Genomic DNA, 26,175 nt, shown 5'->3' on the forward strand with positions numbered 1-26,175 from the left:
ATATATTTTTAATTTTAAAAAAATTTCATGATTCAAAAACGGATTAGCAAGTTATAACACCACTGTTAGTCTTCTAATTTTTGCAATATTTCATTGCAATTAAACAGAAGCTGTCTATTTTATCAAAGAAGTATAAATTGTTAAAACTTTGCTGCATTAATCACATTTTTTTAAAATTTCATAACTCTTATTCTTGGTAAATGTATTTTATAAACAAAATTATCTTAAAACAAGCTGCTGAAGTTAAAAAGAATATTGCAGAATTTGTTCTTTCAAATGTGATTTAGAAAGTTAAAAAAAAAATTCAATGTACGTAAACAAAGCAGGAAAGAAACAAAAATGTCGCCAAAACTTTGCCTGGTACATAGTTTTAGATCTAAAATTTTAGAAAATTATTTCTTAATAATTTAATAACAGAGAAATGAAATTTACAATAAATTTTAGCTTTGATCGCTCACCAATTGGTTTTATTATTGGGATACGAATCAACCATATCATTCTGACTGCCTACATTGCAGATTTATAATGTATTTTCAATTATAATATTTTAAATGTATTTTTAATTTTGAAAAAATTTCATGATGTTTTTATTGATAATACTATTACTAAAATTTCTTTAAAAAAATTTTAGGAACCATCTAGAGTTCTACAGAAGAACACAAAACGTCCTAAAAAGGTTGTGGTATATTTTACTTTTATTTCTCATCATATGTTGCCGATTCAAATATGTATTTGAATATATAACAATTATTTTTTTATTTTCAAAATTTCCAAAGCTAGGATGATTGTCACACTAGTGGCAACTTGTTACATTTTTACAAAGAATTTCACGTAATAAATTTTAATATTATTGTGATAAACTTAAATAAATGTATCTTAACTAATTTATGAAAATAAATGAAACATGTGAATGATGATACACAGTAATGTATTCTCTTTTGCCTCTAACTATCTATTCAAGCGTCAATAAAAAGGTTGCTAGCAAGTTTTGGTTACCAGTTTCCTGTATGTGGTTTTGATGAAAGCAAATTCAGGCACACAAAAAAATTATATTTCAGCTTGTAGTTCACGATTCAAAAGCGGATTAACAAAATTACTGGAGTAACAGGCTATAACACCACTGCTAGTCTTCTAATTTTTTCAATATTTTATTTGCATTAAAAAAGAAGCTGACCATTTTATCAAGAAAGCATAAATTATTAAAAACTATGCACCATTTATCGCATTGTTTTAAAATAAGCCTTCATAACTATTTTTTCTCCCTTAATGTTTTTATTTTATAAGTTTTTAATGAACTTAATTATTCTAAAGCAAGCTACTGAAATTAAAAAAAATATTGTAGAATTTGTTCTTTCAAAAGTAATTTAGAAAATTAAAAAAATTCAGCATATATAAACAAAGCAGGAAAAAGACAAAAATGTCACCAAAACTTTGCCTGATACAAAGTCTTATATTTAAAATTTTAGAAAATGATGCTTTAATTATTCAAAACTCTATATCTTTATGTTTAAATTGTTTTCTTACTTTTCTATATTTACTCATATGATAGTTTTAAAAGTGTTTGAAGTTTTTAAATAGTTTTTAAAGTTTTATTTGCTTCCAAATGCACCACACTAAAAGGTCGTATTTTAAGATTTTTTTTCATGAAATTTCCTAGTGTCTTTTCTCTATTTCTTTTCTTTTCTTTCATTGAAATAACGGAGTTAGGAAAGGTCAAAAAATTTTCCATTCAATCGCTCACCAATCTCCTGGTTTTATAATTGGAATAGGAATCAACCATATCTCCGTGGCTGCTTATGTGGCAGTTTTATAACAAATTTTCTAATATAATATTTTAAATACATTTTTAATTTTAAAAAAATTTCGTGTTTTCTTGATTAAAATACATATTACCAAGCTCTAATGCCAGTGTTAGTCTTCTAATTTTTTCAATATTTTATTGCAATTAAACAAGTTCTGTCTATTTTATCAAGCAAGTATAAATTGGCATTTATCGCATTGTTTAAAAATTTCATAACTCTTATTCTTAGTAAATGTATTTTATAAACTAAATTATCTTAAAGCAAGCTGCTGAAGTTAAAAAAAATATATCAGAATTTGTTCTTTCAAATGTGATTTAGAAAGTTAAACAAAAATTCAACATACATAAACAAATCAGGAAAGAAACAAAAACGTAGCCAAAACTTTGCCTGGTGCATAGTTTTTTATCTAAAATTTTAGAAAATGATGTCTTAATAATTTAATAACAGAGAAATGAAATTTATAATAAATTTTAGCTTAGATTGCTCACCAATTGGTTTTATTATTGGGATAAGAATCAACCATATCATTCTGACTATCTACATTGCAGATTTATAATATATTTTCAATTATAATATTTTAAGTGTATTTTTAAGTTTGAAAAAATTTCATGATGTTTTTATTGATAATACTATTACTAAAATTTCTTAAAAAAATTTTTAGGAACCATCTAGAGTTCTACAGAAGAACACAAAACGTCCTAAGAAGGTTGCGGTATTATTTACTTTTATTTGTCATCTTATGTTGCCTATTCAAATATGCATTTAAATATATAACAATTATTTTTTTATTTTCAAAATTTCCAAATCTAGGATGATTGTCACACTGGTGGCAACTTGTTACAATTATACGTAGAATTTCACGTTATAAATTTTAATATTATTGTGATAAACTTAAATGTATCTTATCTAATTTATGTTCTACAGAAGAACACAAAACGTCCTAAAAAAATTGTGGTATTTTTTACTTTTATTTGTCATCTTATGTTGCCTATTCAAATATGTATTTGAATATATAGCCCATTGTGCAGCTCTAGTGCGACGTAAATTAACAACAACAACTTGAATATATAACAATTATTTTTTTAATTTCAAAATTTCCAAAGCTAGGATAATTGTCACACTAGTGGCAACTTGTTACAATTTTACGTAGAATTTCACATTATAAATTTTAATATTATTTGTGATAAACTTAATTAAATATATCTTAAAAAATTTACAAAAATAAATGAAGCATGTGAATGATATAGCACAGTAATGTATTCTCTTTTGCCTCCAACTATCTATTCAGGTGTCAATAAAAGGGTTGCTAGCTGTTAAGTTTTGATTACCAGTTTCCTGTATGTGGCTTTAATGAAAGCAAATTCAAGCAAAAAATAAATTTATATTTGAGCTTGTAGTTCACAATTCAAACGCGGGTTACCAAAATTTGTGGAGTAACAGGCTATAACACCACTGCTAGTATTCTAATTTTTTTCAATATTTTATTGCATTAAAAAAGAAGCTGGCCATTTTCTCAAGAAAGCATAAATTGTTAAAAACTATGCTCCATTTATCGCATTGTTTTATAATAATCCTTCATAACTATTTTTCTCCCTTAATTTTTTCATTTTATAAGTTTTTTATAAACTTAATTATTGTAAACCAAACTGTTGAAATTAAAAAGAATATTCCAGAATTTGTTCTTTCAAAAGCAATTTAGAAAGTTAAAAAAATTCAGCATATATAAACAAAGCAGGAAAAAGACAAAAATGTCACCAAAACTTTGCCTGATACATAGTCTTATATCTAAAATTTTAGAAAATGATGTTTTAATTATTCACAACTCTATATCTTTATGTTCAAATTGTTTTCTTACTTTTCTATATTTACTCATATGATAGTTTTAAAAGTGTTTGAAGTTTTTAAAGTTTTTTTTTTTTGCATCCAAATGCACCACACTAAAAGGTCGTATTCTAAGATTTTTTCCATGAAATTTCCTAGTGTCTTTTCTTTATTTTTTTTCTTTTCTTTCATCGAAATAACGGAGTAAGGAAAAGTCGAAAAATTTTCCAATAAATCGCTCACCAATCCCTTGATTTTATTATTGGAATAGGAATCAACCATATCTCCCTGACTGCCTACCTTGCAGCTTTATAATAAATTTTCTAATATAATATTTTAAATGTATTAATTAATTTTGAAAAAACTTCATGTTTTTATTTATAATCCTTTTACTGAAATTTCTTAAATAAATTTTTTAGAAACCAACTGGATTTGTACAAAAGAAAAGAACTACTGTTCCACGGCAGAAGACAAAGTGTTCTAAAAAGGTTGTGATGTTTTTTAGTTATATCTGTTATCTTATGTTGCCTATTCAAACGTTTCAAGTATGTAATAAATATATAGCAATTTTTTTTTATTATCTAAATTTTCAAAGCTAGGATGATTTTCACACTAGCAACTTGTGATGAACTATTGTGACAACTTGTAACAGTTTTTTGTAGAATATCACTTTATAAAATTTCATATTATTTGTGATAAACTTAAATAAATAAATCTTAACTAATTTATGATAATAATTTAAGCATGCGAATGCTGTAACTTAGTAAGAATGTATTCTTTTTGAAGAGTGTGAAATGGAAAATAGATTAATTGGTAATCACAAAGATCAAATAAATGATATTAATGTCGGAAATTTCCCTGAGCATCCTTATAGAAGAGACCTTTGAATTACCACCTGTATAATAAAAATATTTTTTATACATTTCATAAAATAAAGTTTTAATTTCTAAATTATTAAAAAAAAATTAAAACCTGTTAACAAGTCCATTCATTTGCTGTTTAGGCAAGGCTCAACTATATTATCGTTGATACGGGTTAATTTGGAATAAGTGTGCTTAATAAATAATCCTTATAAATAGTCTGAAAATAATGTTAAGTACAACAAAATATTTTTAAATGCAGGTGTTATGTGGATTTCTAGCTTGCAATCTCTCTTTAAGCTGGGAGTGGATACAAGATGCATACCTTTTAAATTGGTCTCTTTATGCAATGGTTTTCTTAATTATTATTTCGTCTATTTATTTTCTTGCAGGCCGCTGCCGAAAGTTTGCTTAGAATTGGCAATTGTTCTGCAGCAGATTGCCATACGGGCTAATATTTCGTCGACTTCGTTATTAATTTTTTTAATAGCCTTTCTCGCAGAAAATTATTTCCTCCTAAATAATTTTCCTTGATACTAAAAACTATTTCATCGGAAGCGCCGCATGTAGGAAAAATGTTGTTGTTTTTTCGATAGCACTGCCACGCTTTCAGCAAAAAAATACGGTAAATAAATAAGCAGACGAAAAAAGTTCCATAAAGTCACTTTTATTGATATCTTTCATATGCAGCATATCTGTATATATTTATCTGTGACTTGAAATGTATGATCCGTAGTAACATAAATTTTTTTTCGAATTTTAAATTATTGCATTCTGAAATTTAGCCACAAACTTAAACTGCTTGTCTGAAGCACATACAGTCCTAAGAAAGATACTCCCTTTCATTTTCATTATGATTGAAATCAAAAAACAGGTTAGATCATGCGATAACGTGCATACTTTCATCCCTGAAAATCCATAAATATCTTATAAATTTATATGAGGCATGTTGCTGCAGAATCCAACCTTTCCCTCTATCTATTCAAGTGTCAATTAAAGGCTTCCTCGCTAGTTTTGGTTATCAGTATATTGTATGTGGCTTTAATGAAACCAAATTCAGGCAAAAAAAATTTCATATTGAAGCTTGTAGTTCATGATTTAAACGCAGATTAACAACATTAGTGGATTAACAAGCTATACAGTGGATTAGCAGCCCTATGAAAGATACTCCCTCTCATTTTCATAATGATTGAAATCAAAGAACAAGATCGACCATTTAATTATGTGCATAATTTGATCCCCGAAAATCGGTGAAGATCTAAAAAATTTATATGAGTCATCTTGCTGGAGAATCCAACTTGGACTTCCAACTATCTATTCATGTGTTAATAAAAGGGTTCCTCGCTTGTTTTGGTTATCAGTATCCTGTATGTGGCTTTAATGAAAGCAAATTCAGGCAAAAAACTTTTACTTTTTGAGTTTGTAGTTCATGATTCAAATACGGATTAACAAGCTATAACACCACTCTTAGCCTTCCCCTTTTTTTTATATTTTGTTGCAATTAAAAAGAAGCTGACGATTTTCTAAAGAAGGAATAAATTGTTATAAACTTTGCTGCATTTATCGCATTGTTTTAAAATAATCCTTTATAACTCTTATTATTAGTAAATATATTTTATAAACTAAATTATCTGAAAGCAAACTGCTGAAATTAAAAATAATATTTGCAGAATTTGTTCTTTCAAATGTGATTAAGAAAGTTAAAAACACTCAACATACAGGAACAAAGCTGGAAAGAAATGAAAATGTTGCCAAATCTTTGCCTGGTACATAGTTTTATATCCAAAATTTTAGAAAATGATGTTTTAATAACGGAGAAATGAAATTTATAATAAATTTCATCTTAGATCGCCATTTGAACCATATCATTCTGACTACCTACATAGCAGATTTATAATATACTTTCAATTATAATATTTGAATGTATTTTTGATTTTGAAAAAAGTTCATGATGTTTTTATTGATAATACTATTACTGAAATTTCCTTAAAAAAATTTTTTAGGAACCATCCAGAGTTCTACAGAAGAACACAAAACATCCTGAAAAGGTTGTGGTATTTTTTACTTTTATTTGTCATCTTATGTTACCTATTCAAATATGTATTTTATTATATAACAATTATTTTTTTAATTTCAAAATTTCCAAAGCTGGGATAATTGTCACACTAGTGGCAACTTGTTACAATTTTACGTAGAATTTCACATTATAAATTTTAATATTATTTGTGATAAACTTAAATAAATATATCTTAAATAATTTACGAAAATAAATGAAGCATGTGAATGATGTAGCACAGTAATGTATTCTCTTTTGCCTCTAACTATCTATTCAGGTGTCAATAAAAGGGTTTCTAGCAAGTTTTAGTTGCTAGTTTCCTTTATGCGGCTTTAATGAAAGCAAATTCAGACAAACAAAAAAATTTATTTGAGCTTGTAGTTCGTCGATTCAAACGCGGATTAACAAAATTAGTGGAGTAGCAGGCTATAAGACCACTGCTAGTCTTCTAATTTTTTTCAATGTTTTTAAACGTTTTGTCTCGAAAAATTTTACAGAAATTTTGTAATAAAACAGAAAAAATATAAGAAAGACATGTTTCACTTTGTTAGAATATATACATAAATATGAAAAAAAGAATTCATTATAAGTTAACATGACAACTTATATATGTTGATCTTGTAATAAAAATTTTATTATTTTTACTGACATCATTATTATGGAAAGTTTTTTTGGGTGTGCTAGACCTTGAAACATGGCTCCAAGCATAGTCCAACTTGGCACTCTTCACATCAAATAAGAGTCTCTTTGCATATCTTCTTACCTTTTTTAGAGCAACATACCGCACATTGTCTCCTAGATTCCTTTTTTATCAAATTTGGAGGAATGTGGCGACAAAATGCCTTTCTGTTAGCCGCATACAGCCAGCGTTAGCATCGCTGGTACGTTTTGATAGAAGAAGAATATTTGTCGAAAATTTCTTCAATCGCAGCTAATTTAAAATTAAGAAGAGATTTTTTTTGCTCTTGTTATTTGTTTGTATACTATATATGAATTTCACAATGACTGATCCAATAAGAGAAAAAAATTCTTATAATACTTTTATTGTTGTTTCCTGGTACTTGGGTATTAAGACATTTTTTGATCGCATCTGTCAGCACCACTCATTTTACAGTTGTAATCATAAGTCACTTTTGGCTTTAGTGTTTCCTTTTGTTGCCCCAGAATGAACTGAAACAGATAAAGTATCATAGAAAGTACTAAGCATATTTACTATTTTTCTATCCTTCCACTTCAGAACCGTAACTTTTCCTTGCTGATATGCAATGCATTGTCTCTTTTCTACTATTTCTTTTGCAAAACCTGGAGATAAATCTTTTTTCTTTCGGCAGAGTGTACCATATATGCCCGTTTTCTTTTAAACAATAATATCTGCCAAGCTTGGAGACATATAGTAGTTATCAAAAGTTGCGCAAGATCCTCTGTATAAAAATCAGTGTAATAGGTGAAGAACAACAGCAGTTGATTGTGGATATGATGAGTATTCCGGTAATAGAGACATACCTTTTCCCCTATACAAAAGAAAGTCGCATATCTAACCTAACGAAGCTTCACATAGCATGAAAAAGTTTATTCCAAATTGTAAACGCTTCAAAGAAATATACTGTTTCCATGACATACCACCTTTGAAGAGCATTGGTGATTCATCTACAGTGAGCTGTTCTTCGGGACTAACTATTTCACCAAACTTTTTTCTAATATTTGCAATAACATCATAAATTTTCTATAGCAAAGTTCAAGGATGGATTGACGGAACAAAATTTTCATTATTGACAAAATGGAGATTTCCCGTCAACAAGTAAAAACTATCACGCTTCATAATTTTTGAAAATATTGGAGTTTTTATGGATTCTCTTTTCGAACAATACCATTGATAATCAGGCTTTTTTACTGGGCCTAGCAGAAAAGAAGGGGCAAAAAATAAAATTTCATAAACAATTGTTGGAATCCAGGATTTACGCTTCCCTAGATTAATATTGGGATGTTGCAGGTAGGAAAGACTTCCGCAAAAAAGCGGAAAATTGCTTTTTCTCCCAATTTTTAAAATTTCCGATTATATTCCAAAAGCTTATATTTTTGGGGAGTTCAATAAGAGAAAACCAAGCAGCCGGATACTTGAAGCAGAACGATAGTCAGACTTGAGATGAATCCCCCCCCTGCAGTAACCTCCTGCGAAAATGATCTTGAGAAGAAAATGGGTGGAATTTCGGCAGATACCCGTTGCCTTGACAACCGCAATTTCCGCTATAGATTGGAAAAATTTACGATTCATATTCAGATGATTTTTATGTAAATCATCGATTTTCGTATTTAACTGATTTAAAAGTTACTTTTTGCGATTTGTTTAAAATCCAATGTCGCGATTCGTATTCACATATTTTTAAAATTCAATATTGCAATTCGTTATCACGCGGTTGTAATATCAAACATCGATTTTCGTATTTATTCGCGATTTAAAATTTACTCATTGCGATAAATATTCACGACATCTAAAAATTATGCATCGTGATTCTTATTTACGCAATTTTAAAATTCAATATCGCTGTTTGTCTTTTCGTGCTTTTAAAATCCAATATCGTGATTCATATTCACTCGATTTTAAAATTCAATATTGCGATTCATATTCACGCGATTTTAAAATTCAATATCGCGATTCATATTCACGCGATTTTAAAATCCGAAATCGCGATTATTATTCACGCGATTTTAAAATCCAACATCGCGATTCATATTCACGCTATTTTAAAATTCAACATCGCGATTCATATTCACGCTATTTTAAAATTCAATATCGCAATTCATATTCACGCTATTTTAAAATCCAATACCGTGATTTACATTCACTCAATTTAAAAATTCGATATCGCAGCTCGTATTTTCGTGCTTTTAAAATCCTATATCGTGATTCATATTCACGCGATTTTAAAATCCAACTTCGCGATTTTTATTCACGTGACTTTAAAATCCAACATCGCGATTCTTATTCACGTGATTAGCAGCTATGAGTAACATGCATGTATTTTAACTATAGTAGTCAATTTAGAAGGCGAACACAAAGTGCTTACAGTCGATGCTACCGACAAAAATAAATTCAAGTTTCAGTCAAAGTGACTAAAATTGTTAGTAACAATCTATCAGAAGATATTAAGGTGAAAGTTGGCTACTGTTTTAATTTAAAATGATTGACGGGTAATTAATTTAAAATGATAATTAAGCTGGAACTTCCTATAAATGCTTAATTTTCTTTAATGTAGTAGTGATCAAAATTTTAAAATTATATTTTAAAAAAATTTTAAATTTCGCTGTCTAAATGCTTCTGTCACTTTAAATCTCCCAGTAGAGTTGAAAGTTGCTTTTATATGTATGTATATGTATCCTCGATATCACAGTATTACATAGAACACCCCCCCCCTCCCTCTACGTTGTAAAAGTTCAGTTTTTTTTTGTTTTCGACCACTTTTATGCCTGATGTTGAGAGGCAAATCTGTTTAATTTACTATCAATTCTTGTAAGTCTCTATCCATAAATAAGCTGAGAAATTCCATCTTCTTCACTTATATTCGCAAGTACTTTGAGAAAACTGGTATCTGAAGGGAGCATGAGAAGGGTTATTAATATTTATTTTCATCCATGAATGAGCACTCTGAATTCTTCCATCATCATCGGAATCTTCAGATTCACTTCCAGATAACTGAATTTCCGATGAGTCTTCCCTACCATCATCGCTGACCTGATTTAGAGAATACTTCGAATCACTTATCTTCATAATCAAGATATTTTTGTTTGTTATTCACACCAGTGACACTCGGCAAATCTATATCACACGAAAGGAAAGCAAAAAGCATGCAAACTCACAAATACATGAGAAAAGAATCAACCAAGAGAAAAGAAATTCCTGAACCCTCTAGTGCCATCTAACAGCAAAAACAAGCATCAAATGATGTTTTTTCAACCTACGCGGGGAATAGCGGGATCAGTATTGAAACACATGGGAGATTCTTGGTCCGCGATTTTTATATGACTGATACTCTACTCAAATTGGGGAGGGTTAACCATTCCACCATACAGGAAAACATGTTCTGTATAGTGTTTGAATTTTAATAATAAATTAACTAAAACTTATAACCTCTGGGTCACATTTTGACTCAGAAGCTGCAGTGGCGATAAATTTTTACCCTTATACTTTGGACCATATATTCATAAATTTAAACTTTGTTTTGTTTCAGTAGGAATTTTACAGATCTTTACTTATCTCCATTGATTACATAATACAATTCCCTCTTAATAATGAAATTAGATAGGAAAAAAAGTAGGAATGGCGTGCATTAGAAAATTTCAACCTGACTATTGTAGAATTTTTGTAATTGTATTTTAAAGGGGTAATCTTATGTTCAGGGTGAAAGAATATTAGCGAATAAAGATTTTACATGAAAAGAGACTTAAATGTTATCCTTAGATTTGGACATATAGAGCTCATTTACAAAATTATATGAGTTTTTTAAGAATAAAATAATTATTGCTAAAAAGAGGGGAAAAAGTTAAAACAATATATTTTGCATATTTTAAAAAAACAGTTCTAATATTCAAAATGACAGATCAAAGGGACTAACCCAATAAACTTTTGGTAAAGTTTTGCATCTAGAACAATGTATATTAGTTAATGTTGGGAATATTATAAATTATTAAGAATAATAACAGAAGTTCTGGTACTATATTTAATTTTATTGAATTTGTTAAGACTCAGATCTTTTAAAACTTCTCCAAATTAGTGTCTGTGTCTAAAACTACAATTTGATTGCCCTTTTATAAGCTTTTTATAATTATTAGCTTATTGTTTAATAAAACAGAGAAATTGACTATGAAAATCTGATTAACAAGATCTAAGAAATAAATTTAAGAACATTATTAGATTTTAGGTTAGGCAAAGGTTTAAGCAGTATATTAAATTTCTTTGCAAGAGTTAATTCATGTTTAAAGGTTATAGGTGGGTATGTTTGTTCTTGTGACTCTATTTGTGCTATTTTCCTTTTTATACAGCATTAAGTTGACCCTTTCTTTATTTGGATATCAGTATCTGTTTGTAACTGTCCACTAAATGGTAGTACTTACTCATTTCTGATATACCTCCTGTACTATAAGTACCTCCTATATTAAATTACCTCATGTTATGCAGTTTTTGTTTTTGTTTATATAACTATCAACAAAGACTTAAATACAGATTTTTGGCTTCATTTTTAACTACGAAAAATATAAGGTTTATATAGTTATTGTGATTTTGATCATGATATGTGATTCTGATCATAGAAAACCCTGTGTCTCAAATAATATCGTAAATTTTAGACTAAAAATTATTCCATATTAGGGGTTAGTTGTTTTTTTTTTATTTTAATTGTGAAATTTTGTTTCTGAAAGCTAGTAGAAACTTTGATTTATTTAAGTCTAGTTCTTTAAGTTAGACTAGAATAGAAAATTTCAATTATTTTAATTGCATTTTCTTAAATTTTATTATTATGAGAAAAAAAAATTGGTTAATGTGCCTTATACAGTAGAGAACCGATTATCCGGAACGATCGGGACTATCGCTATTCCGGATAACTGATTTTTCCGGTTTTCTGAATCGCTACAAAAAGCCTTTTTTTTAGTGTTAAACCCAACTAAAAAAAATAAATATTTGGAAATAATCTTAAAAATAAGAAAAAACGATGAGGTAATACACTAATGATTATTTCTGAAATGATGGTAAGGTAAACATCTTTCAAAAAAGAAAGAAAAATCCTGAAGTCCTATGAGGAAAAAAAAATTTTTTTTTAAAATTGCTTGAAAAATTTATCGAATTTCGTTCCGGTTTTTTGGTTTTCCGGTTTTCTGATTTCCGGATAACGGGTTCTGTACTGTATTTGTATTGTCCTTTTTGATAATAATCTAAACTGATGTTTTTGTTTTTAATAGACAAAAAAGAAACCACTTTACGAGGAAACGATGTATGATAATTCTGTGTGGTATAGTCAAGTGACAGGAGTATTAAAACTGTGTGTCAAAAGATCTTTGCCTATGGTATTTATAAATTTTTTAATGTCAGTACCCAATGTAACATATTTCAAAATTCTCGCTGTCATGAATGAAAATATTTCTTATAGTTCTTGCAAAATTTTTTTATAAATGTCTAATAAAGTAGAAACAAAAGAATTTGTCCTCCTCTATGTATAATGTAAACAGATATATAATAGGTCAGACAGTTAAATAGTCATCCTCTTAAGTTCTATAATCTAATAAAATTTTTATACAAATTATATTTGTTTTAAAAATTTCGTCTTTCGCTCACAAATTCAGGAAAAATTATTTTGCAAAAGTTTCATTGGGACAAAATGACTTTTAGAAATACTTTTATAGAGCTATGTAAAATTAAGTTTACGTTTTATAAATTGTATGTAATAGACAAACTTTATTGAACTTAACTAACTTTTAAAAGAAGATGAAATTTAATATATTGTGTAGAAAATTTATGGATTCTTTGTGATTGAAACAAGTCCTCATTTTAAATATCACAATATTTTTTGAGGTAGTGGTTTTAAAATATGAAATTTTTTTGTGAGAAAATGGAATTGGTGAAAATTATGAAAAATATTTATGTAAAATTTTAAAATTTATAAAACTTTATTATATAACTAGTGAATTGTAAAAATTAATTTTTCCAAAGCAATATAATACAAAATGGTGGCTACACAGAATTTCTTTGATGAAGCCTTTCTTTTTGAAAGGCGTATGTTAAGGCTCGCAGCATATGTTAATTTTTAGTTAGCTGAAAAAACTAAATAAATTTTAATTATACTGGTGAAATAGATGAAGAAAATTTGCATATTTTATGAAATTTCATGGAAAGAACTGAACTCAATGTAAAACCACTGCTACTAGACAAAAAGGAAATCTTGTGCAGCAAATTCATAAGCGTACACATGTGTGTAGGCGGAGCCAGTTGAGAAACTGGCATTATAAGTGTGTCTAAGTTAAGAAGCATTCTGTTCGCTAGCACACCTCGTCGAATTTCTTGGTGTTAGTTTGAGCAAAAGGGTAAATTCAAATTGTAACAGTAAAAATTAGTAACCACTAACGTTTAGATGATTTTGGGGAGACTAGAAGCAGGCCAATTTCAGGTCTAGATTTATAGAGAGTTCAATTTCAACTCCCAGCGGTTGTGTGTAACTTATGAAAACAGTTCCCAAATACCGGATCAATCAAGAGAAAGCCTGGGCAAGGTTGTCCAAGAGCTACAACGGCCAGAGAGGATAGCCATTTGGTCATTATAGCGAGGCATAGCAGGGACTATAGCTCAGGTCTCTCGTAACTTGTATGCAGCCACAGTAACCAGTATATCAAGGGTGACTGTTTCCAAACAACTTCATGAGAGAGGATTGTTATCAGAAAGACCTACTGTTTGCATCCCCCTTACTTCTACAAACAGGAGAGTCCGTTCAGCATGATGCAGAAAGCATAGAGATGGGAGTATGGATCAATGGACGGCTGTTCTTTTCGCTGTGAGTCCCGGTTCTCGCCGTACGCTCATGTGGAAAGAACTAGGGACCCACTACCTACCCTTCAATGTCTGCGAAATCGACCATTATGGTTGAGTTGGTTTAATGGTCTGAGCAGGCGTCATTCTGAATGGCCAGACACCTCTCCATGTCCTTGAAAGAGGTTCTGTGACTGGCGTCAGGTATAGGGATGAGATATGAGCCGCGTGTTCTTTTTTTCAGGGGTGCAGTTGGCCTTGAGTTCATTTTAATGGACAGTAATGCGAGGCCACATAAAGCTCTTCTGGTTGACAAATTTTTTGCGAGAGAGAATATTTGCCGGATGGATTGGCCTGCCAAATCTCCAGACCTCTATCCTACTGAGCAATTCTGGGATAGGCAATTGCAACTCGCTTCCCCCTCTCCGAGAACCATCCAGGGAATGAGAACAGTATTGCTGAATGAGTGGGACCAATTGCCACAGGAAATGATAAACTGCCTTTTTTCAAATATGAAATCACTCTGCAAGGCCTGTTTATCTGTAAGGGGGACCATACCCTATTAACCCTTCTTTGTTGTTTCTTTTTTAACTGCTGTTTCATACCTTCTGACTCCAATGAGTGTTATACTCAATCATGCGTGTGTATTACAATTGTTAAATGGTTATTTATTTTGTATTGTATCAATGTATGTACAGTCCGCAAAAATAGATATCACCCTGAATAACTTTCATCTAATGATTGGATTTTCACGTACTAAGTCTTAATCTTAATGGTTCTTGGGGGTGACCTTAAATGTGTGAATTATATAGTGCTAACAATTAATTAAATTCAGACAAAAAACTTACTTTCTCTGAATAAACATGTATTTTTTTTTATTTATTTTTTTTTTTTTACATGTTTGGATTTTTAACCTTCCAAATATAGGGGGTAGCCGCAATCTGGGAAACATGGTCCCCATACTTTGTTCAGGAGAGAGATCCAAAGTTCGAACCTCTTAATGTTAATTTCACTTTTTGCATTTTCAATCATATTTTTAAAACTAATTAAGCAATTCAAAAAAAATTGCCCCCACTTATAAAACTCTTTTTACCCAAAGATAATTTCATATAAAAAATAATATTTAATAATAATTTTTTATAATTTAATTTTATTGAAGATGAAAAAATTTTTAATAATGAGGTGTCAATTTTTTATACCATGTTAATCTACATATTTTTTTATTGAAAAATCTAAAGTTTAAACTTTTTTTATTAAGTAGAAGCTGGGAAAAACTAAAATTAATTATTTTTAAAAAAATAATTTGGTGACAATGAAGAAATATTTAACTAGGGCGATTAATATTAAAATGTGGTTAACTTACGAGGAACTTCCCTTACGTGCGGGTAGCGTAAAATTTCATTCATATTTTTTTGCTAGTAGCGGATTGCTAATCTTTTTTATTTATTTTTTAATGATACAATTCAATGTTTCTTTTTTAGTCGTCTAAAAATGTATTCGTAATCTAGTAAGGAAATTTGAATAAAAAATTTTATTCAACGAATGACGAGTTTTATAAAAGCATACTTTTGATAGAATATGATTATACATCAGATCATGCTTATATTTAATGTGATTATATTTAATTTTTTAGTTTCTTTTTTCAATAACTTTTTTTTAACAATTTCAATAATATACATATGTATGCATAGATTAGGAATAATATATTTATCAATTTCTTCAATATATATTTTGTAATTTTTAATACAAATACGTAGGGAACATTTTTAAGCATCTTAAAATTTCTCAACATCTTATATTGACATCCTAGATTGTCGCAGAATATCATTTTATCTGTGTGTCAACAAAAAAAATAAGAAAACGAAGTTTCTAAAGCAATAAATTTATTTTGAAACATTGGTAGACAAACTGTCACAAACAGAATGACTAACGAAAAGAATGAATACAAGCAATAATGCTTCAACGGAAGCTTAAATACTCTTTAAGCGGATAATGTCATGATTCACGCAAGAACGACCAACAACAAATTAAAAGAAACTGTGCCGATCAACACAGACCATGACGTTACCGACGTAAGTTGAATGCATGAGGTTGCGGCGGTGCCCTGCTCCTATAATTTCACCTTTACTTGGTGATGCAAAAAGCACTTTCACTTCAACTTGCAGTGACTCATGTGAAACCGGTTTTTCTGCGAGCAACCGGCAGTTTACCTCGTGGCCTGGTCGGTAAGGCATGGCTCTACAATAATCTTAATTTTATTTAACTTTCTGTATTTTTATTTGTAATTCTTAATTATGTTTAAATTAAATTTATTCTTTAAATTTTAATTGTTAATTTGTTTTAATGTTTATAAAAACTTAATTTACCAAATTGGTGACCCTTTTTCGAACACGCGTTCAACATCAACTTAGGATATGGAGTTCCAACAATTTCAGTAAGTCTATTTTTAAATTGGTTTCCACTGGGAGTATCATGCGGTAATTTTTATTTTCTTGTGTGGCTTTTTTTTATTTCTCGTTATCGTCTAATTTTAATAGTTATTTTTACTTCTAGTCAAACATGGCAGATTTTGTTATATCAATGTTTGCGTGCATTAATATTTACATTATTTTTGATATTAATCCTTAATCATACTTGTTAACTAAATTCGCGACTTATTTCAGAATTTTCTTTTATTTGCTTTTAAACATTTCACAATGCCTAACGAAACTCTAGACGAAAATCAAATTGCTCACGTCGCAGTCAAACCACCTCCATTTTGGAAATCAAATCCCTCCTTGTGGTTTGTCCGGCTAAAAGAATTCACTTTAGCTAAAATTTCCGCTGATGATACAAAATTTAACTACGTGCTTGCAGCTGTCGACTCTGATGTTTTAAGTTCCATTAGCGATATTGTTTTGAAACCTCCTACCACTGAGAAATACAAAGCTATCAAGAAACGATTAATAGAGCTGCATTCCGAGAGTGAGGAATCAAAAATCCGGACTCTTCTTCAAGGGCTGGAATTAGGTGACCAGCAACCTTCCCAATTATTAACACGAATGCGAGCACTCGCAGGTGATAATGTGGGCACTCCTCTCTTAAAATCTTTGTGGCTTGGTAGACTCCCTAACAACGTAGAAACTATTTTAGCAGCTCTCAATGATGAATTAGACCAGCTAGCTTCAGCTGCTGACAAAACTAATGATCTCTCCTCGCATCAACACGTAAACACTGTCGCCGCTGACAAAACGTCTGCACTCGAATTGTAGGTCGCTCAGCTCACTAAACAAGTAAGCGAACTCACTTCTTATGTGAGACAGTCTCGAAACCCGAACAGAGAGAGAAAGAATTCTCAACATCGCAGCAATTCTAGAACTCGCAGAAAAACTCGCATATAAAGAACCTGAAAACGGATATTGTTTTTATAATACGAATTTCGGTAATCGCGCTGTAATTCTCCATGCAACTACTCGGAAAATTAAGCAGGCGATCGCACGAAGACCATACCGATCGCCACATTAATCGTATTTTATTGGCCGATCAAAAAAGTAACCTTTATTTGCTTATTGATACTGGTGCTGATTTGTCAGTCTTGCCAAAGCGTTATGCATCTGATACTAACGTTTCTGATGATTTAGTATTATTCGCAGCAAAAGGTCCTAAAATTTTAACGTACGGAACAAAAATATTAACTTTAGATTTTAACCTTCGTAGGCCATTCACTTGGCGTTTTGTTGTTGCCGATGTTAAGCAGCCAATTATTGGTGTCGATTTTCTGAAACATTTCGATGTATTAGTTGATGTAAAAAATAGCCGATTAATCGATAATCTAACTAAACTAACATCACGTGGAAAGATTGCTAATATTGATTTTCCAAGTAGTTTTAACTATTAATTTAGGAAACTCAAAATTTGATAAGGTATTGTCACGCTTTCCGGAATTGACTCTAGTTTCCGATGATTCAGTATTATTCGCAGCAAACGGTCCTAAAATTTTAACGTACGGAACAAAAATATTAACTTTAGATTTTAACCTTCATAGGCCATTCACTTGGCGTTTTGTTGTTGCCGATGTTAAGCAGCCAATTATTGGTGTCGATTTTCTGAAACATTTCAATTTATTAGTTGATGTAAAAAATAGCCGATTAATCGATAATCTAACTAAACTAACATCACGTGGAAAGATTGCTAATATTGATTTTCCAAGTAGTTTAACTATTAGTTTAGGAAACTCAAAATTTGATAAGGTATTGTCACGCTTTCCGAAATTGACAAACCCATCGCATGCAAATCCTACGCCTACTCCGTCGACCGTTTACCATTTTTTAGAAACTACAGGACCGCCTGTGTTTTCATAATCAAGGCGCTTATCGCCTGAAATTATGAAAGCGACCAGGGAAGAATTTGATTTTCTTTTATCTCAAGGGATTATAAGACCGTCAAAAAGCCCTTGGGCCAGCCCATTACATGTAGTTAACAAATTGAATGGTAATTGGCATCCTTGCGGAGATTACCGAAAACTTAATTCCATAACAGTTCCTGACAGATACCCAGTCCCACATATTCAGGACTGCACTCAATTATTTTATGGTAAGACCATTTTTTCAACTGTCGATCCCACGAGAGCGTATCATCAAATTACGGTGAATCCTCTGGATATTCCCAAAACAACAGTCACCACTCCATTCGGACTATTCGAATACGTTTACATGCCTTTCGGTTAAAAAAACTCGGGTCAAACTTTCCAAAGATTTATGCACCAAGTTTTAGCGGGCTTAGACTTCTGCATACCATACTTTGATGATGTGTTCGTAGCTTCAGCTAATGAAGACGAACACATCTAACATCTTCAAGAGATATTTATGCGTTTTTCTCAGAACGGCCTTAAACTTAGCCCATCAAAGTGCGTGTTAGGAAAATCATCCATTAAATTTCTTGGTTGTCTGATTTCTTCAGATGGTGTTCAACCTTTACCTGAAAAAGTACAAGCCATAGTTGATTTCCCTAAACCTGAGACTGTTGCCCAACTTAAACGTTTTTTAGTTATTGCAAATTTTTATCGCCGTTTTTTTAAAAATGCTGCAGCCGCACAAGCTCCTCTAACTGAATATTTGAAAGATTCGAAGACAAACGCTTAATCCAGTGGACAGACGCAGCAATTTCGGCATTTGAAAAATGCAAACAAGAAATAGCTAATTTTGCTATTCTTAGTTATCAAACACCAAATCAGCAACTTTCTTTAATGGTAGATGCTTCCAATACCTCTATTGGCGCTGTTTTAAATACTGATACTCCTAATGGACCAAAACCCCTCGTTTTTTTCCCATAAGCTTTCACTAACTGAAACCAAATTGCACAGTGCCTATGATCGCAAATTACTTGCCATTTATGCAGCTATAAAACACTTCCATCATAATCTTGAAGCTCAAAATTTCATAATTTTTACTGACCATCGTCCCTTAATTTATGAATTTAAAAAACTCAGATTCATGCTCACCACACCAGCTTTGACAATTAGATTTTATAGCCCAATTCAGTACTGAAATTCGACATGTTTCTGGAAGTGATAATGTAGTAGCTGACAGTCTCTCACGATTGAACTCAATACACCTTCCACCAGTTGATTTCTTAAAATTGCTGATGCCCAAAGAACTGATGCAGAACTAAAGCAACTACTCACTGAATGTGAAAACTCTACAACGACTTTGAAGTTGCAGCCTATGAAATTGAACGGCCCATACCCCTTATATTGTGTGACCAGCAGAGTTCGTCCATATGTGCCAAAAGACTTTCGAAAAAGTATTTTTATGTCTCTTCACAATTTGACACATCCTGGAATCCATGCTTCGAAGAAGCTTGTCCTCTCTCGCTTCGTATGGACATCCATAGCCAAAGATGTTGTAGAATGGTCCCGCTCCTGTGTCAGCTGCCAGAAAAACAAAGTGATCCGACACACACAGTCTCCTCTACAACCTTTCGAGTTACAATCTCGACGGTTTGACCACATACACATTGACCTTGTCGGACCGCTCCCTCCTTCTGATGGATACCAGTATCTCTTGACATGCATTGACAGATTCTTAAGGTGGCCTGAAGCTGTTTCCATCCCAGAGGTTACTGCCGAAACAGTTGCCCGAGCACTCGTCAATAACTGGTTTTCTAGGTTTGGCATTCCTTCCATCATCACGACAGACCAAGGCCGTCAATTCGAGAGTAGCCTTTTCCTTCAACTGTCTCGAATGATTGGAGCAGCTAGAGTGCGTACAACACCGTACCATCCTTCCAGCAATGGTCTCGTCGAATGCTTTCACAGAGCTCTAAAACAAGGTCTCAAATGCCACCCCAATATAAAATGGACTGAATCCTTTCCTATTGTACTTCTTGGACTAAGATCTGCTGTAAAAGAAGACCTAGGATGCACCAGTGCTGAACTCGTCTATGGAACCCCCCTACGACTACCAGCGGAGTTCATCGATCCTTCGACTTCAAATGTTGATCCACACGAGTTCCTTCAAAAATTTCGAACCTGCATGTCAGAACTGAAACCAATTCCAATTTCTTCACATACAAACGTAAAGGTTTTCGTCCACCCAACTCTTGAATCATGCTCTCATGTGTTTGTGAGACGTGACAGTGTAAAGAGACCCCTTCAAGCCTCTTATGATGGACCATATAGAGTACTCAGTCGTTCAGAAAAAATTTTTTGTCTGGACATTTCTGGAAAAGCTTCAGTGATCAGTGTTGACCGTCTAAAACCAGCTTTTCTCCTCAAAGACATTGAGCGAACTGTGACATCAAAATTATCTCATACTGTGATAACTCCAACGACCACACAATTAGCTGAACCTCCGCAGACAACGACACGATCTGGCAGGAGAGTTCGATTTAATCCCAAATACTTGTAGTATTTGCTGGAGGAGGAGTACAGCGGCGGTGCCCTGCTCCTATAATTTCACCTTTACTTGGTGATGCAAAAGAGCACTTTCACTTCAACTTGCAGTGACTCATGTGAAACCGGTTTTTCTACGAGCAACCGACGTTACTGGCAGTTTACCTCGTGGCCTGGTCGGTGATGCATGGCTCTACAATAATCTTAATTTTATTTAACTTTCTGTATTTTTATTTGTAATTCTTAACTATGTTTAAATTAAATTTATTCTTTAAATTTTAATTGGTTATTTGTTTTAATGTTTATAAAAACTTAATTTACCAAAAGATCGTCATCTGAAACGACTGATGAAGATCAAACCTTAAACCCTTTTAGACTTTATTTGTCTAACATATATATCGTCTTAATCTTAAAATAATTTTTTTTATCACCTGTGCCTGTTTTGCAAAACTGTTTTACCAACTATTTAATTAAATTTTAATTTTTTTATAAATCATATTCTTTACGCTATAACTTATATTATTTTTTTATTAATATACTGATCAATTTTTTTAGTACTTTAATTTAGGTTTTCATTTAAATTAAAGTTCTTTTCTAAATTATTGTCAAGTTTTGATTTAAAAAAAACTTGCCTGCTAGCTAAGAATAAAATCTTGTTAAGAAATTAAAAACATTATGCTGTTTAAAACTATTTAATGCAAAACAGCTGACTGTTTACTAAGTATACTATTTTTTCAAAAAATAATGATACATGTTTGATTTTTTCTGGTGACTTCAGCATTGATTATCTAAAATAGTGTTGATGTCTTATAAGTCACTACAAAGAGTGTAAAGATACCGAAAAAAGAACTGTCAAATATGTAGCCAAAATTTTTAAGCATCTTAAAATATCTCAGTATCTAATATGTCGTCCTAACATCTTAATTGTGAAATTAAATTTTTAATTACCTGGCCGAGCGTGATTCATAGAACTATCCAACTAACTATTTCATTATATCTTTTACTTTTTCTTTATGCTACCATGTAGATTTTTTCCTTGATAATATATTAAACTATTTTGCTTAATTTTTATTGGTGTACTTAGAGTTTTTCTTTAAATTAACACTCGTTGTAAGTAATTGCTGAGTTTTTAAAAATAGATCTCACAAAATGGCATTCTATGTGGTTTTTAATTTACATCAAAGTTCAGTCTTACCATGTGCCCTATCAGCAGAACGCTGACTCATGAAATCCCTGACATGCTTAATAGGCGACATATCAGGGGAATAACCTGGTTGTGGAAAAAGCAATATCTGCTGTTCACTAAAGATGGCTTGTGCAGTCTTAGAAATGTGTGAACAGGCATTATCCTGCTAAAATACAGCGCATGGAATGTATTGAAGAATGGGAAGGACCTCTGGCTCTATAATTTTCCTTTATGTAACAATCAGTATGGAGGCTGCCTGCAATTTACACTAGATTGGATCGACAATTATAACCAATAGCTTCCCACACTATAATACCAGGTATTTGTGCGGTATGAAGCTAGGTAATCATACTGTTGAAACAGACATCCCCCTCTGTAATGTCTGATGCATGTTCTTGCATCTTTGTACTCTAGATTGTAGCAAGATTTGTCTGCAAACAACTTGTTGTTACTGGGCACACCATGGGCTGTGTTGCTGAGCCCATTAAAGTAAAAGGAGTTGGCGATTCAGAGACAGAGGAATCCTGCATAGAAAAATCCTTGCACTCTGTTGATACTGCAGGAGATGGTGGTGAGCCGTCAAGCTATGCAACAAAACATCTGTAGTTGTGCTCCAACGTTTTACCAACATACAAAAGAATGCCAACCATCACAGTCATGCGGATGACGTGTCCCGAACTATTCTGCTATTGTGTGCTCTACTTCCAGGTTTTCATCTTGTTTGTTTCTTCTGTGTTAATTTTTTTAAACATGCATTACTGTTGTGACACCACACAGCGTATAGGCTACTATTTGTCGAAAATCCATGCTCTCGCACTTCGATGATATGACCTAGTATGGACTCCGTCGGTTGTTGATATGGCACTCCCCACTTTTCACATGGCATATCGTTCACTAATTAAACGTTTACTGCAGACAGAAAACGATAAACTGATTTTTACAGTTCTCTATATACATGGAACAAGCAGCTGATAGGGAGTCTGTTCTCATTCCATGCATGCGCAATAGATTTGTAATTCTAATAATTTGCATGTCTTACCTCACTTTACGTTTCATGTAAGTTTGGTTCAATTTGTATAACCTCATGCTTAAATTTTCACAAACATGAGTGTATGTTTCATGGAATAAAAGTTTGCATTTATTTTAATATAAAAAACAATACAAACATTTATTGTCACCAGTATTCTCTAAGGAAAGTTTCTGTTCTCATTTATGAATAATGAAATAAAAGTTACACACTAATTTATATCCAATAAAACTACATTTCATCTATAATCTGTTTACAGCATTTGACAAAAATTATTAATTGAAAATTAAACCAATATTTTTAGTAAGTAAATATGCAATTATGCAGACTTTTGTATTTGATATTAAGGGATAGTTTGCTTAATTTTATTGTAAAATCTGATATTGTTAACTATGGGGAACATGTCATTATTTTTGAATAATATTGTGTCATATTATTTATTTACAATGAATGTCTATTTTTTATGTTATTTTAATTTCAGGGCATTGAAAGTTTAAATTATGAATATTATACGAAATTAACCAATTTTTAACCAAGAAAATTTGTAATTAAAATTTTTTTATTGTTTTGAATCAGGTATAGTTAAAAAAACTTTAAGAAAACTATAAATATATTTTTTATACTTAAAATCATAGCAGACAGATAATTTAAAGTGCATTCATTTGTAGACCAATTTATACTTAAAATCATAGCAGACAGATAATTTAAAGTGCATTCATTTGTAGACCAATGTATGAGCTACAAATTCTTTAATGAAAATTAGATTAGCAGTAAATGTTTGCATATTTAGATTAAGAGCACAATAACACGCACAAACTTCAATGAGAAAATATGGAAGAATATTTAAATCGTAAATATAATTTTTTCTAATTAAATTTAAGATTGCAACACTTTTTAGCATATTTTGCCAAATGCTGAGCTCAACAGTGTCACCTGTCAAAGAGACATGACAGGTGACACTGTAGCTTGGCGTCTGATGAAGTATATCAGTATGGCTGCCAACTTTTTACGCTTTTTGGGAAAATTTCTTTAAGTGGTAGCTAAAGTTTATATTTTAATATATTATTCTTTGTTTCATAAATTTCTTTTAAAGTTATTTTCTACACCTCTACATGTAAATGTTTCAATAGTTGATGTGAAAAACCTCTTTCTCCCAGCTGTTTCTTGGTGAGACTTTTAAAATGTTGACAACATTACCAAAAATTCAGAAAGCTTTATTTTTTAATTACTTACCATTCTATTAAATATTTTCCAAAAAGTGTAGTGGTTGGCAGCCTATGTTGACAATTTGGATTAAGTGGTTAAGACTCAGCTGCCGCTAACATTCAGCTATGTGAACCTATTCTTACAAACCACCGCTTATATTATCTTTTAAAGTTTTCTGGTATTCAGTTGCAGACTATGGGGTAGATTATTCTAGCATTTAAAATTTAACTGTAGTTGAGCTTCAATCCATCATTCCTACAGCTTTTGTTTTTCTGTGTTGTCTTGTTTTAATTGTCCTGCCACAAATGATATTCTAATAGTGTATTATAACTGTTAAGATAAATTTTGACACTAGCCATTTCCTGCATCTATCATTCAGAAATTCTACCAACATTTAAAAAGAAATTGAAGTTATTTTGTTTTGAGTAGAAGAATGGTGATTCTTGTTGCTGATGGAGAAAAAGAAAATGATGATATGTTTTATTATTCGTAAAATGCCTCAAACACAGATGTTTATGCATCAGCTGATGTAAATGTTAAAACTTATAGGGATGTTCATTCCATAAATGAAAGAAGCTGAAGAGGAGGAAAGTGTTTGCAATGCAGATGGCAAAACAGATCCACACAACCCCTACCAACATTTGCAGAATGCTTAAAATATAAGAAACTTTCTGATTTCACACAGGCTTATAGAAAATAAACGATCATTTGCACTGAAAAGAAAATAGTGTAATCAAACAAAATTTCCAAATATTTTATTAAATTGCTCTTTCATTTCATTCATTAAAAATTTTGTATTCTTCATTTACTTTTTCCCATTTAATTGTATTACATATTGTTAATCAACTACTTAAATTTTTTAAAAAATTTTCAGGAGCCATATCATGGTGAAGTCAAAAAATCGAAGACAGTGCCAAAGAAAAAGCAAGAGACAAATACAAAGGTTTCTAAAAAAAATTATTATTATATAGAACATGTAATGTTGGTGCTAACTCTTCTGGAAAAAAAAGTAGACCACTAGACTTCGGTTTCTCTTGATTTATCAAGAACTCTCCTTATTTTTAGACACATTAGAAAATTCTTTAAACTTGAAAATATTTTTTTAACTCATTTTTTAGTTTGATAAGTAAATTCAGTAATACAGTTAATGTCTGGCAAACTAAAAAGTTTAAGTAACAAATAATAGCTAAAGTTTATATTTTAATATATTATTCTTTGTTTCATAAATTTCTTTTAAAGTTATTTTCTACACCTCTACATGTAAATGTTTCAATAGTTGATGTGAAAAACCTCTTTCTCCCAGCTGTTTCTTGGTGAGACTTTTAAAATGTTGACAACATTACCAAAAATTCAGAAAGCTTTATTTTTTAATTACTTACCATTCTATTAAATATTTTCCAAAAAGTGTAATGGTTGGCAGCCTATGTTGACAATTTGGATTAAGTGGTTAAGACTCAGCTGCCGCTAACATTCAGCTATGTGAACCTATTCTTACAAACCACCGCTTATATTATCTTTTAAAGTTTTCTGGTATTCAGTTGCAGACTATGGGGTAGATTATTCTAGCATTTAAAATTTAACTGTAGTTGAGCTTCAATCCATCATTCCTACAGCTTTTGTTTTTCTGTGTTGTCTTGTTTTAATTGTCCTGCCACAAATGATATTCTAATAGTGTATTATAACTGTTAAGATAAATTTTGACACTAGCCATTTCCTGCATCTATCATTCAGAAATTCTACCAACATTTAAAAAGAAATTGAAGTTATTTTGTTTTGAGTAGAAGAATGGTGATTCTTGTTGCTGATGGAGAAAAAGAAAATGATGATATGTTTTATTAT

At 31.1% G+C, this 26,175-nt stretch overlaps 1 protein-coding gene across 40 annotated transcripts in view; it reads left to right on the forward strand.

Moving 5' to 3' along the window:
* Positions 1–26,175, forward strand: part of LOC107452993 (uncharacterized) — an 87,366-nt gene that overhangs the window by 54,741 nt on the left and 6,450 nt on the right. For 14 of the 40 annotated variants that reach the window (XM_087154870.1, XM_087154875.1, XM_043051432.3 and 11 more), the window contains 6 exons: positions 632–676; positions 2,464–2,514; positions 4,043–4,111; positions 6,487–6,531; positions 12,489–12,593; positions 25,211–25,279. In XM_087154870.1, coding sequence (XP_087010996.1) covers positions 632–676; positions 2,464–2,514; positions 4,043–4,111; positions 6,487–6,531; positions 12,489–12,593; positions 25,211–25,279 — 384 coding nt within the window. The remainder of the gene's footprint in view (positions 1–631; positions 677–2,463; positions 2,515–4,042; positions 4,112–6,486; positions 6,532–12,488; positions 12,594–25,210; positions 25,280–26,175) is intronic. The other 26 variants (XM_087154878.1, XM_087154879.1, XM_087154876.1 and 23 more) reach the window with 8 other exon arrangements.

The sequence above is a fragment of the Parasteatoda tepidariorum genome, chromosome 11 (assembly GCF_982258835.1).
Source record: "Parasteatoda tepidariorum strain Cologne lab strain chromosome 11, Ptep-v5.0, whole genome shotgun sequence".
Lineage (NCBI taxonomy): Eukaryota > Metazoa > Arthropoda > Arachnida > Araneae > Theridiidae > Parasteatoda > Parasteatoda tepidariorum.